The sequence below is a fragment of the Halteromyces radiatus genome (genome assembly GCF_025201355.1).
Source record: "Halteromyces radiatus strain CBS 162.75 chromosome Unknown BX664scaffold_2, whole genome shotgun sequence".
Taxonomy (NCBI): Eukaryota; Fungi; Mucoromycota; class Mucoromycetes; order Mucorales; family Cunninghamellaceae; genus Halteromyces; species Halteromyces radiatus.
In genome coordinates, this window is record NW_026251688.1 from 2612760 (window position 1) to 2628554 (window position 15795).

Consider the following 15795-nt stretch of genomic DNA (forward strand, 5'->3'; position numbering starts at 1 on the left):
AATAAGTATATATTTTATATATTACCTACTTTTACAAAAACAAAGAAAGTATCTATAGTATTTTAGTCTTCCATGGGTCTTCAAAGTCAGTCTCTTGTCTTTTCTCGCCCGCCACTGTGGTACAACAGGTCAAAAAAATTTTTTTTTTTTTTTTTTTTTTTGGTGTTGCTTGTTTTTCACTTTTTCTTTTCTTTTCTCTTCTTCTTCTTCCCTCTTTATTACTCTTTTCCTTTCCTACTTCGTTCTAGGAAACTATAGTACATAGTCAACATGGAGGTAAATGAAATAAGTTATTATATCTATATATGAAAATATTGATTTTTTTATTTTTGTCTGAATCATGTTATTCCTTCTAGGCCTTTGTTGCAAATTTAGATGAATTGTTAACCAAGTTGGCAACTGCACAGGACTCTGATACTATCCGGAACGTAAGTAGTAGTGATAATGTTTTATAAATTTATTTGATCTCGTATTACATATACTTAATAACTTTTCCTACGTGTTTTTTTTTTCTTTAATTAGGCCACTTCGACTTTGAACTCTCAAGTATACTCGTCCGCTGATTGTGTTCCTGGTTTAGTTGAAATTATTAGTCGTTCACCTCATTTCCAAGTACGACAATTAGCTGCGGTCGAACTTCGAAAACGTATTTCAAAATGGTGGTTGGATGTACCCGAAGAAACGAAAGGATCTATTCGTAACCAACTCTTACAAATTGTGCTTAATGAACAACAGTAAGTAATAATGAAGGAAATGGAAAAAAAAGAAAAAAATGATATTGAATGTATTTTATATAGAGAATTGGTGCGTCACTCTGTTGCTCGTGTAATCTCCTCTATTGCTCGTGTGGATATGCCTGAAAACAAATGGCCTGATTTATTAGCATTTTTAAATCAAGCCTGTGCAAGCAACAATGCAATTCATCGTGAAGTTGGAACCTATTGTTTGTATACTCTCTTTGAAGTCATTGCCGATTTCTTTATGAATCATACTACACCTCTCTTTGAATTATTCTCCAAAACAATTGTCGATCCTGAAAGTAAGAATGTTCGTGTCACCACAGTCTTGTAAGTCACAAAAATCAAATCAGACAAAAAAAAAGGGTATTTTTCATGAACTCTTATTGATATCATTCAACTAGGACTTTAGGCAAACTCGCTGAATTTATTGATGTGGAAGATAAACAAAATATTGTAAGTAGAAGAATATGAAAACTGATGATAGAAAAAAAAAAGTGGGGATTTTTATTCATAGGAACTCTATTTTACATAGAAATTGTTTTGTGATATGATTCCTGCTACTGTCAATGTATTGGAACAATGTCTTAAGGACGGCGATGAAGAAAATGCAAGCAAGATCTTTGAAGTATTCGATACTTTGTTAATGTTGGTAATATTTGGAAAGGAAATGAAGTTGGAATCAGTGTGATTAAGTAATATTTATTATGAACTTTATATATATTTGTAAATAGGATGCTCCTCTTTTATCAAACCATTTGGCAGATTTGATTCGTTTCTTCTTGACTATTGGTGGTAATCGTGAATTGGATGATGCTCTTCGCGTTATGGCCTTGTCCTTTTTGATGTGGGCAGCCGTTTAGTAAGTAAATTTTGTGATCCCTTACGATCATCATATATTGACTTTATATATTTTTTTTTATTATAGCAAACAAAACAAGATTCGTAGTCTTAAACTTGTTGGTTATATGGTTGAACATTTGATGCCTATTGGAACTGAAGCTGATCCTGAAGATGTTGATGAAGATTCGCCTTCTCGTGTAAGTTTAGATTTGAATGAATTGATCTAAGTGAGTGATCTCACCTTTTTTTTTTTTTTTTTTTGTAGTTGGCTTACAAAGTTCTCAATGCTCTTGCTTCCAATATGCCTCCACAACAAGTATTTCCTATTGTTATGCCATTGGTTGTATCTTATATTCAAAATCCTGATCCTAATTACCGAAAAGCTTCCATGATGGCCTTTGCTGTTATTATTGAAGGTTGTGCGGAATATATGAGTACCAAACTCAATGAACTCTTGCCTATGGTATGCTCTGGACTTCAAGATCCTGAAATCATTGTTCGTCGTGCTGCTTGTATGGCTTTGGGATGCTTGGCCGAAGATCTTGCTTCCGAGATCTCTGAACACCATCAAGTCTTGTTACCTCTTGTCTTTAACCTTATGAGTGATACTAATCCTGAAGTGACAAAACATGCCTGTAATGCTTTGGATGCTATCTTGGAAGGTCTTGGTTCTGATGTCTTACAATATTTACCTCAACTTATGGAAAAGCTCTTATTCCTTTTGGATAATGCCAGTCAAACTGAAACTAAAGCTACTGTGATGGCTGCTATTGGAAGTGCTGCTCATGCTGCTGGTGAATCCTTCCAACCCTACTTTGGTGAAGTATTACCTCGTATTCGTCATTTGATGTCTCTCAAGGAAAACTCGGATGAAACCTTATTGCGTGGTGTAGCTACTGATTCCGCTGGTGCTATTGCTGAAGCTGTTGGTGCAGACATGTTCCGTCCATTCACTCAAGATCTCATGACTCTAGCAATTGAACAACTCCAACTTGATTCACCTCGTCTTCGAGAATGCTCTTATGCTTTCTTCTCTATCTTGGCTCGTGTGTTTGGTGAAGAATTTGCTCCTTATTTGCCCACTGTGATGCCCCCTATTCTCGCTTCTTGCAAGGCTGAAGAAAAGAATGAACCTGGATTGGAAACTGAAATTGATTTGACCTTGGGAGATGGAGAAGATGAAGAAGATGATTTTAGTGCATTCAATTTTAACTCTGCTATTGCTGATGAAAAGGAATTCGCAGCGGATGCTCTTGGTGAATTATTCGAAAACACTGGATCTCACTTTTTACCCTATGTGGAAAGTTCTGTACAAGAATTGACTGAACTTTCTTATCACTTATTTGATGGCGTGCGCAAGGCTGTTACTGGTAGTTTATTCAGCTTCTTGAAGACTTTTTACAATCTCTCAGAGCATGGCGATTGGGTTGCTGGATTACCAGTTAAATATCCTGTGGATGAAAATGTCGCCAACATGACTTCTTTGGTGATTCCTACTATTTTGCTCATGTGGAAGGATGAAGATGATCGTATGGTTGTTGTTCAATATTGTCAAGAATTGATTCATGCTCTCAAGTTAATGGGTCCCTCTATCATCGCTGATCGTAAGTTTTTTCGATTTTTTTTTTTTTTTTTTGGATATGTTATTAATTTTTTTTTTTTGGCGGGTTATAGACGTTGAAGAAATCTCTCGTCACGTATTAGATATCTTTGAAAAGAAATCTGTATGTCAACAAGCATTTGATGAAGAAGACTTTGTTGATGAAGATGAAGAAGCTGAATCTGAATCATTATTGATTGGTGCTGCTGCTGATTTGGTTGCTGTTCTTTGTGAAGTGATTGGTGAAGGATACTCCTCTTACTTTGATGTCTTTTTGCCTTTGATCTCCAAGTACTATGTAAGTGAATCAAAATAGATGAATAAAAAAAATATATATATTGTTACTTATATATATATATATATAGAAAAAGACCAAATCTTCCTCAGAACGGTCTATGGCAATTGGTTGTTTAGGTGAATGTATCACTGGTGTTAAGTCTGCTGTTACTCCTCATGCCGAACGTCTATTGCAGTTATTTACAAAGGCTTGTGATGATGAAGATCAAACTGTTAAGAGCAATGCCGCATTTGCTTTAGGGGTACTTGTTACCCATTCCCAAGTCGACCTTAGCTCGTAAGTTGAATTTCATTCATGGGGTTGAATAAGAAATCTAATTTATATATTCTTTTATTAGACAATACCCTACTATCTTGTCAGCACTTCATCCTCTTTTCCAAGGACAATCTCTTGTTAATACTACTGATAATGCTACTGGTGCTGTTGCAAGACTTATTTTGGCTCATCCTGATGCTATGCCTTTGGATCAAGTATTACCTGTATTCACAAGCGCTCTTCCTTTGAAAGCTGATTTCGCTGAAAATGAACCTGTCTTCAACTGTCTTTTCCAACTTTTCCGATCCAATAATGCCTTTGTAAGTATATATATCTTTTTGTAAAAAAAAGAGAGAGAGAATGAAAAGTACAAAAGACTGGATGGATTCATTTTTCTATTCTTTTTTTTATCTATTTTCTTTAGGTATTTGCTCATATTCCTCAATTCTTACAAGTCTTTACTGTTGTCTTGTCCAATGATGAACAATTGACAGAAGGTACTCGTGGTCAATTAATTGAACTCTTGCGTGCTCTCCATACTCAATCACCGGAATTGAATATTGCATCCAGTGAATTGGGTCGTTTCTTGTAGAACTTTTTTTTTTTTTTATTCTTCATCATATACATTATTTTCCCTTTTTCCCTTCGGTTTTATATTATTATCCTTCTAGTTATTAGTTTAGTTAACATATAGTAAAGACCTCTTATTGTAGTCTATTTTTTTTTTTATAGTTCATCCATTCACCACTTTTTCTTTTTTCCATTTTCCTGGTCATATTATCATATTCTATTTCTTCTTTTCCCCCCTTGCCTCCCCTTATTCTTATATACATATATAAAATAAAATACAAAAATTATATACGTCCTTTTTTTATATTTTCCTCAGGATATGTAAAAAAAAATTTATTCTTGATACATATTTCTATCTCCGTATAGCATAAAACTTTTTACACTTTTTATTTATTTAATTTTTTCTTTCTTTCACACAATTGTTGTATCAATATGGTATCAGCTATCGTATTTGTTGCTAACGGAACTGAAGAATCTGAATTTACTATTACTGGTAACAATAAAACTTCCATTTTTTGTCATATTTTTTTTTATCATATTCATTGACTCTCTTTCTGTTATTTATGATAGTGGATGTACTTCGACGCGCCAACGTGAAAGTCAATGTAGTTGGTGTCCAGCTCACAGAAATGTATGCTACTTGCAGTCGAGGTGTTAAAATTGTACCAGATACTTCATTGGAAGAGCTTCAAGATTGGGTAAAAAAATAAAAAAAAAAAAATAGAGTGGATAAATCATAGACAAAAACTCATTTTCATCTTGTCATTTTAATCATATACGACTGGATAGGAAACCTATGATGCAGCAGTGATCCCTGGGGGTTTGAAAGGAGCAGAAACTCTTCGTGACGACAAAAAAGTCAAACATATTTTATCCACTTTGTATGAACATAACAAGGTGGTTGCTTTTATTTGTGCAGGTAAGTAAAAAAAAAAAAATACAATATCAAAATCATTCTTACTTCTTTTATTACTTTTCAAGGTACTTTGGCGGCAAAGGAGGCTCATATAGGTAAAGGACGTGAAGCAACTTCTTATCCAGCCTTCAAGACGGAACTTTCAGAATGTAAGATGTGGTGTGGGAAAATGGAGGGGGGGGGAAGTTATTTGTTAGGGGGGATGATTTTTATTCTGATAATTATATTTTGGTAGATTACAAATATTCAGAAGATCGTGTTGTAGTGGATGAAAATTTGGTAACAAGTCGTGGACCTGGAACAGCCTTCCTATTTGCATTGACCTTGGTAGAAAAATTGATAGGAAAAGAGGTAAAAATAATAACTCATAATAATATTGTGTGAGGGATAATAGAGAATATGATATAGATAGACTAACATTCTCATACTTTCATTTCTTTTTTTTTTATAGATGTCTCTGAAACTTCAAAAGGAAATGTTGACTGCCTCTGTTTTGTAGTTTAGTTAATATATAGTTTTATATGAATAAAAGGCATGTCATGCAGAGGGTTGTTCTATGGATTAAATCTAGTGATGTGACGCGTTGATTTGATGAAAAAGAAAAAGGTATTCCTTATTATAATTGTATCATCATACGTTAGAATGCAGGTGATTCATTAGGATGATCTTTTTTTTTTTCGTGTTGTGCAACGATATTGTATTTCTACATCGTTACATTGCAGATGAGCTGTCACCGGGCTTCAAATATGCCGCTCGATCCCGAACTTATGTTGTCTAATATTGTATGAATTGATATTAGATATATATTAGAAGTAATAGAAAAAAAAAAAAGAAGAATTTATCACAATGACAACAAATAAATATTATGTATAGTTTATAAAACTAACGTTTTTGTTACTTGTCAATAAATAATGCTGCACATTTGAAAAAGGGGGGGGAGGGGTTGAATGCTTGAGTCTCAAATAATATAAAAAAAAAAAGAAAAAAACTTTCTATAATTTTTTTGATCTCCTTTTCTTCTTTTTCTTCTTTTTCTTCTTTGTCTTTTCTTTTTTTTTTTTTTTTTTTTGACAAAGTCACAATACTTCATCATACTTGACAATGAATTCTGATGCTTCTGGTACAGTATTAGGGTTTTCAGATCCTCCTTATGTTTCAGAGACAGCCTTATTCTCTTACAATCCTCTTGTCTACCTATACTTCATGTTGGCCTTCTTTTTTGTACCTTATCCACTCTATCGTTATGTGGCTCATCGTTACAACTGGGAACTGAACACTAAAACTGGAGCAAGACATTGGAGTGACTGTATGTTAGGTTGTAGTTATGGTGTCATTCTTTTTGTATTTGGTAATTATTCTCATTCATTCTCTTGGATCACCGTCGTGGCGTTTTATCCTTCTTTGTTTGGTTATGGTTGGATCGCAGAACTACCTTTCACCAAGACTTCTCTTCCTAATATCCGAAACTGGCCTATGGGGATGTGGGTAGTCTTTTTGACAGCTTTAGCGTAAGTATTACAATTTTTTTTTTTATATATTTTGAATGGATATAGCATGATCTGTCATGTGGCATCTTAAACTAATTTTTTTTTTAATTATTTTTATTTTTTTAAGGATCATCTTGGCCTTTGCTGCATTTCATATTTATTTGGCTGCCACATTGACCCTTCCTTTTGTCGTGTACTATGTATGTGCACTTTTGATCCCGTCGTTTTTCCTTATTCTGGCCATTCTTTTGATAAAGGAAGTAAATAATAATTGGGTACGAAGTACTTATCATGGATGGATTGTCTCTCGTCGTCGTCGCCATTCTAAGAAAACCGAAAAACAACCTCAACAACAACAACAACAAACTGATGAAAAAACTCAAGATGATGAAGGAACTACCTCCTCACCCACTCCTCCCACGCATGGCGACACAAATCCTGAAAACTACTCATCTGATGATTTAGAAGCAAATCAACCAGTACCAAATCCTTATACCTCTCGTATCTCTCTTCATCTACATCATTGGCAAATCTTTTATGTCTTGGCCTTCTTTACAAGGTAAATTTGATATTCTTTCCTGGGTCGAGTAGCTTCTCATGATGATTAACTTTTCTTTCTTTCAGATTTACTCATCCTGTATCACAAGTGGCTGCTGGTATCGTTCTGGCTTGTTATATGGAAGGCATTTGTGCATGTAGGTGGAAAATGCAAAAAAAAAAAAAAGAGAAAAAGAATGACAACTTGGTTTACTAACGTGCTGGTATTCTTTTTTCTTTTTTTTTGTTCTTTCCTTACAGATGGCTATGACCAGTTGGTCAATGATGATTAGCACTACACATAGTTAATAATATATGATATTTAGTTTAGTTATCCATTCCTAGTTTATACCTCTCCCCTTTTAGTTCTTTTTAATAAACATTCTGTCCCTCCGCTGACTCTATTCGACATCAAAAATTTGTGTGAGCGTTTGTTTGGTATGGAAATCCCTTTTAATAGTTCATGTAGAAGATGATATGATCACCATTTTTTTTTTTTCAATATTGGACGATGATCTAAAAAAAAAAAAGAAATCAAGCACTTTTAACGCGTTAGATAAAACTGATATTATACTTACAAAAAGTCTCATTGCTATCATGGATTATCTAATTTTAGGCTATATTTGTTATTTTCTCTAGTATTATTATTTTGATTGCTCAATAGATTGCATTGAAAGGAAAAAAAAATGACAGGATTCGTACAAAGAAAAATGAACAAACATGGAAAAGGTACGTCCATTTGATGAATTTCCAATAAATGATTGCACTGAAGATCAAATCCGATGAAAATCATAATAATGGTGATTACCTTGCTTTTGAACAAAGTAGTCGATGCTATGGGAATAAAGAACTTTAAAGTATGCCTATTTCAATCATCATCTTCAAAGCATGTATGATTCTGTAAGGGAAAAAAAATTGTTAGTGGGTGTAAACTCCGGTCATGGTGATGTTCTTTTTGGTGTTCTCCTTTCTTCCGTCTTTTCTTTTCCTTTTTTTTTTTTTTTTTTTATTCTTTTCCAGATCCTCCAGGATCATGTTGGGATCTTTGTTACGATTGGAAGATTTATTGAAATGTGATCTATGGTAATAGATACAAAAAAAAAAAAAAGGTGATGAATATAATACAAGAACAACTCTATTTATTACTGTTTTATTCCTTCACTGGTTGAATTGAATAGTGGAAATTTGCTGCGACGCACAAACACTCTGAAAGAATGCGGGCATCGTTACTGTCAGTAAGTATAAATCACAATAGTGAAAAAGGCATTGAAAATAAATGGGAAGAATGCAAGTAACCATTACTATTTTTTTTTATTGGTTGTGATGATTTATATAGGGATTGTATATATGATCGATTAGGTCGAGATCGCCAGTGCCCTGGGTGCCATATTCCAGCCATTGTAAAGAATTTACGCAAAGATCCAATGCATGATACTTTAGTGGCATGTGTTCAGAAACTTAAGCTATGTATGGTCAATGCTGAATCTGTGTCCCTGACAATGTCCAACTTTGATACTGATACTAATACCATTGAGTCTTTAGAAACCAAGGTGAATATATACAGCGCAAATTTCTGATCTGAAAAAAAATTAACGCGTGTTTCTTTTCTAATATTTTATTAGGTTAAAGAGGAATCAGTAGATGATATATTTGAAGTGGGTTTCTCGTCCTCCTTGAATCCAACATCAACAACACCATCTACCTCTATGCAACCACCATCAACAGTATCACATACTTATGATAATAGTGCAAACAGTTCATCGTCACTCACTCGCCCTTCTCCACAACAATCAGTACAACAACCTACTACAGATATTCCACCAATAATGACGATAGTGAATAAAGGATGCAATACAAACGATTTGCTCTTGGCCATGGAGGATGAAGAACCAAATCAAGATGAAATACCGCAAGATATTGATATCGAGATATCCGATCATCAACCGATTCAAACTACAGCTTCTTTAATGACACAATCGGATCATATATATGCAAATACGGATATCTTGTTAGCAGCGATGGAATCAGAAGAGGTGATAATGGACGATGATAGTAGCGACAGCGATATTGACTCCAAGACGGTGCCTAGCATTGTATCAACTCACCAACAGATGACAGAAGTATGTACAACTCCCAATCGACGACGATTCTTGGATAATGATAAGGATAGCCAACAGGTAAACATGGAATTTACATGTATCGTATTTGTTTAAAGAGAAAACCAGTGCCAAACATTGATTGTTTGCTGTTTTTTTACTCTTTGGATTAGGAATCATCAAGCAAGCAACGAAGAACATACCAAGACACTTCAACTTTAACAATACCAGCACATATGCCTGAAAAAGGGGTGACGTCTTCACGATGGAAATGCCCTAGTTGCCTATATGGTGGAAACAGTATGGACCAAACTACATGTGGCATATGTAGAAAGGAAAGGACAGCAGATTCTTTGAAGGAACAAGAGCCAACAGCAGATGATACGACTGGTACATTATTACCAACAATGAATTTATCGACATCAAGTGATATTTGCGTGCCTTCTACTATTGGCATGGATGTATTGACACAACAACAAATGTTGCAAAGAAGGCGTGATCAAGGTGGCATTATTCATTTGATGACAACAGCACTGACAGCTGAGGATACTGTAGGTGTCAAAAGAGATAAAATTTATTATTCCAATCCTATATCTTTTTTTTTTTTTTTTTTTTTTTTTTTTTTTTTTTTTATGTAGGCTTGCTTGGAAATTTCAATGGCATGGGCAATCGAAACCAGTTTGAAACTAGAAGTATACTCGGAGATACGTGATTTGGACAATGTAACACATTTGATTACAAGTGTGAATGAACATGGTCTGTGTACAAGAACAAACAAATATTTACTTGGTATCCTTACTGGGAAGTGGATTGTCAATCCTTCATGCAAGTGAACAACAAAAAAAAAAAAAAGTGATTGATCAATATGAATAGGAAAATGAGTCTTACTATTTTTTTTATACATTATAGGGCTAACGGATAGTGTACATGCTGGATATTGGTTACCAGAAGAAAAGTATCAAGTGATAGGGGATAAATCGTCGGGTAAGACACATGGACCTGAACGAGGACGACAACAACAAACAGATGCTCTACTTTTTGGATGGCGATTCTTTTTATATGGTGAATTTTCGAATCATGAAACAAAACTAAATCTACTTCAACTTATCAGAACGGGTGGTGGGAAAGTGCTTTTACGACGACCTACCTTGCATCAACGAAATCAAGATCGACTGGTGATCATTGTTCCTTCCTTGGAGGCATTGCGTGTTTCAACAAAAAGAACAGATAAGTGGTTACAAGAATACACCCATGTCAAGGATTCTCAATGGCTGGTAGATTCAGTGGCAAGATGCGATTGGTCTTTATAGATCCTCATTACTTGGATACAAAACATATAGATAGAATTGTAGTATATTTTTTTTTTCCAATTTGTATATATTTGATGTAAATAAAAGATGATATTGACAAAAAAATCATTCAAAGAAAAAGAAAATAGAATTTTGTAGCATCACATTTGTATGTAAACTTGAAATCATTTATTATTGTTCATGTGAATATAAAAAAAAAATCGACGAAAAGAATAAAAACTAACTAACTAACTAACTAACTAACTAACTAATAATCACGACCTAGTTGTTTGTCAGCATCGGTAAGTGGCACATACATGACACCCATGACCCTCTTTTCTTCCACTGTGCCATCTTCCTTTTTGTCGTACACCATAATATATTGACTGTATGTGCCAACTGGAGTAAATAACCTATAAATAGAAAAAAAAAGGAAGATAAATGTTCAAATCAAATGTATTATTTTCTTTTTTGATTTACCTTCCAGGCGCTTTCAATTGTTCAATCAAAGCGGTAGGTTTCTTTCCGGCCGCAGCACCTACATGGCTAAAAAAAAAAAATCAGAATCGTCTATTTTTACGTTTATCATTTTTGTAACTCACATGCAGTCATAAGGACCTTCTTCGGGACAACCTAACCTTCCATCACCTACTATAAACTTGACTCGACCTGATTCAAGCCAATCACTGTGTTGTTTCTTCATATTGTCGATGGATAAGTCGACTAATTCGGGAATATGATCCACACCAACTACTTTTCCACCACTTCCTACCTATAAAATAAAAAGAACAAATGAATCGAATCTACTTTATATACATATATTTATATTTACCATTTCAGCCATACATGCCGTCAAATAACCAGAACCTGATCCTATATCCAAAGCTATTTAAAATAAAAAAAAAATGAAGGAATTATAAAGTATTTCCTCTTAGTTCATCCTTTCTAAAACATTCAATTCAATTTTTTTTTTTTTTTTTTTTTTTTACCTGTCATGTTTGGCCTAAGATAATTTTCCAAATGTTCCAAAGCATAACCATGCATATGACTATCAAGTAAAAAATTATTAAGGTAAGTAGAAGAAATAATTCATTTGTATCTACAATAAAAAAAACGAATTAACTTACGGGGCAGAAATAGTCGCACCATAGGAAATAGATTGTGGAGAATCTTCATAAGAATATCGAGGACAGTAATCCTTTCTGTTATATTTATATAAAAAAAAAATCAATAGATCATAAAACAAACAATTTTATTTTATTTACCTATCAATAGCAGACATGGCTTCATAAACTCGTGAAGAAGTAATGATACTTGCTCTTCTCAAGTTATCAACCAATTCTCTATTCGACACTCCTATTGAAGAAGCTTAATCAAATGAATTAAGTATATATAATATATATCTTACCTGTACAACTCCAAGCCATAATGTCATCAACTAGTAAAACGATAAGTGAATAAGTGAGTAAAAACCAAAAAGAAGAAAAAGACATACAATGTTCAAAAAAAAAAAAAAGTGAAATGTGAAAAAAAAAAAAAATCGGATTTTGAAAATGATAATTTATGCACTTTCTTCTTTTCCTTTCATTCGCACAATTTTAATATCATGCGCATCTTCACTTATGTACAACAACACAAATGATATCCAACAAGAATCATATCACCATTTTTATTAGAATGAATGTTGGATTTTATCCAATAGAAACGAATTCAACGTTTCTATTGTTTTATGAAAAGCATTATACTGTATTTTTATATTTGACTGTTTCTATTCAACACCGTTTTCTGCAATTGCTGGTAAAAAAAAGAAAGAAAATTTCTCTTCTTCGAACGCGATTTTGGTTTCCGCACTTGTTTTTTTTTTTTCGAACTCCCGTATTTTTTTTTTTTTTTTTTTTTTTGCTCACTTTTTTCTTTTTCAAAATGTCAATCAATAATGGCCCACAAAACCATCTTTTTCCGTTTACAGTCAATAAAGAAGGACCAGTGGATGCTCAACAATACCTTTCAGTGGTACCAAGTACACAATTAACTTTGGATCCAATCACTGATGCATTTCCTCGATATACAACTGTTGTTATGGGAAGATTATTAGAAGGATTGGAAATCACGCCTCCCAAGACATGTGAAGGTAAAAAAAAATTATTCTTTGGTCAAATATATGGAGAATCTATGATTGATCTAGTAGGTTTTATTAATAGGGTATGTATGGAAACTAGACAAAAACGATAATGACGAAGACAATAATGGATACGATGAAGATTATCAAGATGAACAAAGTCACCAACCATCATCGCTACATTGGACAAAAACAGGTACCAAAGTAGACAAGTTCATATTATGGAAAAAGGATATTGCACCATCACCTCATGATCCTCGTCTTCATGCTCTAGAGAGTTGGATGACGATTGCTGACTTGGTAAGGTCTTTTTTGTTTATGATGATGTTTAGTATCACTAACAATTTCTTTTTCCATATAACTATATTATAATAGATTCATCAACCTATTCCCATCAATCAATGAATTTGCTTCTATTTGATTTCTTCGGTGTATATATTATTATTATTGATAGAATATCCATTTTATAAGTAAATAAATTATTATAGTAGTGAATAATAAAGTGATAAGCATGTTTTTTTTTGTAATCCGATGAGATCTCTTTTATATATATATATATATTGCCGTTACTATTGTATATTAATAATAAACTTCCATTTTTTATTTTTTTTTATTTTATTTTATTTGATATTGAAAAAAGACATTCATGTATCTTTTTGTATAAACTAAAAAAAAACAAACTAAGGTCTAACTAACAAACTAAAAAATAGTTTAGGCACTAGGTGAGTACTTATCCATTCGAATATCCAATTTCCTTCCACCATAGAGATAACCATTGAATTTTCCAATTGCACGTTCACAAGTAATCCTATCTTCAAATCGTACCAAACCTGATCCTTTGGGTCGTCCATTGTACCATAATATTTCTGATCGTACCACAGGTCCTACATGTCGGAAGAGATCAATCAAATCTTGACTTGTTGTTGCATAAGGTAACTTGTTCACAAATATCTGATTCGCTCCATGAGAAGGCAAACTGGCACCGGGCCCGCTGACAAGGCTTGGAAAGAAATGAGCAGAAGGTGGAGGTGGAGGTGGTACCATACCAGAAGTTCCTACTGCTGTTGATATTGATGATAGTGACGATGCTGCTGGAGGTGGCGGTGGTGGTGGTGGCGGTTGTTGATTGCTATATCGTTCATCATAATATCCTTCTCCATAATAACTTGATCCACCATAATAAGAATCTATTATATACGAAAATTTAGTATAAAATATTCTTCATCCTTTTTTCATATTACCTATATATCCATCTGCTGTATTTTCTACTACTGGTCTAGTATTTTCCATATCTCTCGTATCCATATCCACTATTACTGAAGTATTCGCAGGCTGCTGTTGAGAAGGTGTAGTTGTACCAGATTGGATTGGAGTGGTGTTAGTCTCAGGAGGTGGCGGTGGAGGTGGTACCCTTGAATTGCTCATCGTTATAGATAACCCTGATGTTGGTGCTGTTGATTGTGGTGGTAAAGGTGCCAAATGATTTGCTGCTTCCCGTTCTTCCATCACTCTTAATCGATGTCCTTGCCATTCATAACCGTTGAATAATTCTATCAAATAATATCATTAATCCTACGATCTTTTTTTTTTTTTGAGTATCGTTACCAATAGCTGAACGTGCATCTCGAGGATCATCAAAAATAACCAATCCACTTCCGTTAGGTCGTCGAGTGATTGGATCCGTAGTAACATCAGTGTGTAATACTCGTCCCGTCTTCCTAAAAAGATCCTTCATATCTTGCCAACTTGCTGTTAGAGGAAGCTAATGATTTGAAAATAAAACAATAACCATTATTAATAAAGAGGTATATTTTTTTTTCTTGTTTTCATCATACATTATCTACAAACAATCTGCATTCGTCAGGTGCAAAGCCATCCTTGCGTGAATCGTGAGGTCGGTCCTATTCAATTCCAATATGAAAAAATGATCAGCACGAGATGTATATAATAGTCCCTATTTTTTTTTTTTTTTTTGGCTAATTTACCTCTCGGAGGAAGATCACACGGCCCATGAATTCCACATCATTCAGCATACGAATCGCACGTTGAGCATCTTCAGGATATTCAAATTCAACAGTTCTAATAAAAAAAAATATATATTGCGTTAACTATGTCGTAGTCTCATCTTTTCACTTTTTGTTTTCCTGATCATTACCCACATCCTAAGGAACGATTTGATCCACTCTTCATGATATCTGCATGAACCACAGGTCCAGCTTCTATAATAATGACAAGAAGAATAAAGTTAAACAATGGAATTCCAAAAAAAAAAAAAAAAAGATTTACCTTTCCGCATAAAATCCTTCAAATCAGTCCATCGTGCTTCATAGGGAAGATTACCAACGTAAACGCGACAGTCAGGGTTTGAACGATAAGGAGGCGGTCGAACAGAAGAACGAGAGGGAGAGCGAGATCGGTAACGATGAATGGGAGGAGATCTGGATCGTCTTGAAGAGTAGCTTCGATGATGGTGATGGTCTGACAATGGGTATCGACCGCTTGAGCGACCATAGTACGTATCATGATAAGGATGGTGACGGTGATGACGGTGATGAGAAAGTGGTGGATAAGGAGGAGGTAAACGATGAGAAGAGCGATGATGGTGATGACGAGACCGTTCGTAATAGGAAGGAGGAGAACGTGACCGACTATAAGATCGCGAACGAGAACGACTATAGGATCGATGACGAGAGTAAGAGTGAGACCGTGACCGTGGTGAATAAGAACGTCGTCGATCGTCATATCTATTATTATCATCATAGTCATGTCCAGGTGCTTGAGACGTTTCTTGTTGATTGGTGGTGTCTACAACAGATTCTCTAGTTTCACTTGCGTCATTATTCTTGTCATCGTTCACTTCAATAGGAGAGCGTGGTGCGATAGGAGAAGAGCTTTTTTCACTCATAAAAAAACTAAAATATATAAAAGCAAATATAAAATTTGGATAAATATGAAGTGATCTTTTCAACAAAAAAAGAAATGGAGAGAAGGAAAAAAAGAGAGTCCAAAGAAAAAAAAAGTACTCAAAAACAAAAAAAAAATAAAATA

General features: G+C 34.2%; 7 protein-coding genes across 7 annotated transcripts; 5 read left to right on the top strand and 2 right to left on the bottom strand.

Annotated features, from left to right (window-relative positions):
- The first annotated feature begins 155 nt into the window (after nucleotides 1-155).
- On the top strand, nucleotides 156-4595 carry BX664DRAFT_325630 (armadillo-type protein). Its single transcript, XM_051544063.1, has 13 exons — nucleotides 156-276; nucleotides 357-428; nucleotides 523-734; nucleotides 798-1067; nucleotides 1142-1193; nucleotides 1273-1389; nucleotides 1472-1599; nucleotides 1666-1777; nucleotides 1846-3184; nucleotides 3255-3478; nucleotides 3546-3754; nucleotides 3816-4053; nucleotides 4158-4595. The coding sequence occupies exons 1-13, from the start codon at nucleotides 271-273 to the stop codon at nucleotides 4323-4325; spliced, it is 3147 nt and encodes a 1048-aa protein (XP_051403366.1). The 5' UTR covers nucleotides 156-270; the 3' UTR covers nucleotides 4326-4595.
- Nucleotides 4596-4724: 129 nt separating this feature from the next.
- On the top strand, nucleotides 4725-6061 carry BX664DRAFT_325633 (class I glutamine amidotransferase-like protein). Its single transcript, XM_051544064.1, has 6 exons — nucleotides 4725-4796; nucleotides 4874-5001; nucleotides 5093-5222; nucleotides 5285-5368; nucleotides 5455-5570; nucleotides 5671-6061. The coding sequence occupies exons 1-6, from the start codon at nucleotides 4736-4738 to the stop codon at nucleotides 5716-5718; spliced, it is 567 nt and encodes a 188-aa protein (XP_051403367.1). The 5' UTR covers nucleotides 4725-4735; the 3' UTR covers nucleotides 5719-6061.
- Nucleotides 6062-6276: 215 nt separating this feature from the next.
- On the top strand, nucleotides 6277-7661 carry BX664DRAFT_325634 (uncharacterized protein). The gene is made up of 4 exons (XM_051544065.1): nucleotides 6277-6727; nucleotides 6834-7265; nucleotides 7331-7401; nucleotides 7505-7661. The coding sequence occupies exons 1-4, from the start codon at nucleotides 6321-6323 to the stop codon at nucleotides 7534-7536; spliced, it is 942 nt and encodes a 313-aa protein (XP_051403368.1). The 5' UTR covers nucleotides 6277-6320; the 3' UTR covers nucleotides 7537-7661.
- A 605-nt stretch (nucleotides 7662-8266) lies between these two features.
- BX664DRAFT_325638 (uncharacterized protein) lies at nucleotides 8267-10747 on the top strand. The gene is made up of 7 exons (XM_051544066.1): nucleotides 8267-8326; nucleotides 8422-8478; nucleotides 8580-8793; nucleotides 8866-9420; nucleotides 9513-9890; nucleotides 9978-10164; nucleotides 10249-10747. Exons 1-7 carry the CDS (start codon nucleotides 8277-8279, stop codon nucleotides 10647-10649), a joined length of 1842 nt encoding a protein of 613 aa, XP_051403369.1. The 5' UTR covers nucleotides 8267-8276; the 3' UTR covers nucleotides 10650-10747.
- A 149-nt stretch (nucleotides 10748-10896) lies between these two features.
- Nucleotides 10897-11910, bottom strand: BX664DRAFT_364185 (protein-L-isoaspartate O-methyltransferase; the record flags this gene model as incomplete). The annotated part of the gene is made up of 7 exons (XM_051548412.1): nucleotides 10897-11041; nucleotides 11109-11174; nucleotides 11231-11400; nucleotides 11461-11513; nucleotides 11618-11676; nucleotides 11756-11830; nucleotides 11894-11910. 7 exons carry the CDS (start codon nucleotides 11908-11910, stop codon nucleotides 10897-10899), a joined length of 585 nt encoding a protein of 194 aa, XP_051403370.1.
- A 641-nt stretch (nucleotides 11911-12551) lies between these two features.
- BX664DRAFT_383464 (uncharacterized protein) lies at nucleotides 12552-13261 on the top strand (the record flags this gene model as incomplete). The annotated part of the gene is made up of 3 exons (XM_051549117.1): nucleotides 12552-12759; nucleotides 12830-13047; nucleotides 13123-13261. The coding sequence occupies 3 exons, from the start codon at nucleotides 12552-12554 to the stop codon at nucleotides 13150-13152; spliced, it is 456 nt and encodes a 151-aa protein (XP_051403371.1). The 3' UTR covers nucleotides 13153-13261.
- Nucleotides 13262-13346: 85 nt separating this feature from the next.
- BX664DRAFT_292492 (uncharacterized protein) lies at nucleotides 13347-15778 on the bottom strand. Its single transcript, XM_051541992.1, has 7 exons — nucleotides 15034-15778; nucleotides 14903-14966; nucleotides 14733-14826; nucleotides 14583-14648; nucleotides 14353-14509; nucleotides 13989-14297; nucleotides 13347-13934 (listed from the first exon to the last, which is right to left on the bottom strand). Exons 1-7 carry the CDS (start codon nucleotides 15650-15652, stop codon nucleotides 13459-13461), a joined length of 1785 nt encoding a protein of 594 aa, XP_051403372.1. The 5' UTR covers nucleotides 15653-15778; the 3' UTR covers nucleotides 13347-13458.
- Between the last annotated feature and the right edge of the window lie 17 nt (nucleotides 15779-15795).

What these genes read in the sequence shown, in the direction of transcription:
- BX664DRAFT_325630 (XM_051544063.1), top strand. An exon ending in CTTTGATCTCCAAGTACTAT is followed by an intron (nt 3,479 to 3,545) that starts GTAAGTGAATCA and finishes ATATATATATAG; the next exon opens with AAAAAGACCAAATCTTCCTC. An exon ending in TCCCAAGTCGACCTTAGCTC is followed by an intron (nt 3,755 to 3,815) that starts GTAAGTTGAATT and finishes TTCTTTTATTAG; the next exon opens with ACAATACCCTACTATCTTGT.
- BX664DRAFT_292492 (XM_051541992.1), bottom strand. Translation starts at nt 15,652, where the DNA reads ATGAGTGAAAAAAGCTCTTCTCCTATCGCACCACGCTCTCCTATTGAA. An exon ending in GAAGGATTTTATGCGGAAAG is followed by an intron (nt 14,967 to 15,033) that starts GTAAATCTTTTT and finishes TCATTATTATAG; the next exon opens with AAGCTGGACCTGTGGTTCAT. An exon ending in AGATGCACGTTCAGCTATTG is followed by an intron (nt 14,298 to 14,352) that starts GTAACGATACTC and finishes ATTATTTGATAG; the next exon opens with AATTATTCAACGGTTATGAA.
- BX664DRAFT_325634 (XM_051544065.1), top strand. Translation starts at nt 6,321, where the DNA reads ATGAATTCTGATGCTTCTGGTACAGTATTAGGGTTTTCAGATCCTCCT. An exon ending in GTCTTTTTGACAGCTTTAGC is followed by an intron (nt 6,728 to 6,833) that starts GTAAGTATTACA and finishes TATTTTTTTAAG; the next exon opens with GATCATCTTGGCCTTTGCTG. An exon ending in TATGGAAGGCATTTGTGCAT is followed by an intron (nt 7,402 to 7,504) that starts GTAGGTGGAAAA and finishes CTTTCCTTACAG; the next exon opens with ATGGCTATGACCAGTTGGTC.
- BX664DRAFT_325638 (XM_051544066.1), top strand. Translation starts at nt 8,277, where the DNA reads ATGTTGGGATCTTTGTTACGATTGGAAGATTTATTGAAATGTGATCTA. An exon ending in ATGATAAGGATAGCCAACAG is followed by an intron (nt 9,421 to 9,512) that starts GTAAACATGGAA and finishes TCTTTGGATTAG; the next exon opens with GAATCATCAAGCAAGCAACG. An exon ending in GTGGATTGTCAATCCTTCAT is followed by an intron (nt 10,165 to 10,248) that starts GCAAGTGAACAA and finishes TATACATTATAG; the next exon opens with GGCTAACGGATAGTGTACAT.
- BX664DRAFT_325633 (XM_051544064.1), top strand. Translation starts at nt 4,736, where the DNA reads ATGGTATCAGCTATCGTATTTGTTGCTAACGGAACTGAAGAATCTGAA. An exon ending in GGTTGCTTTTATTTGTGCAG is followed by an intron (nt 5,223 to 5,284) that starts GTAAGTAAAAAA and finishes TTACTTTTCAAG; the next exon opens with GTACTTTGGCGGCAAAGGAG. An exon ending in AAAAATTGATAGGAAAAGAG is followed by an intron (nt 5,571 to 5,670) that starts GTAAAAATAATA and finishes TTTTTTTTATAG; the next exon opens with ATGTCTCTGAAACTTCAAAA.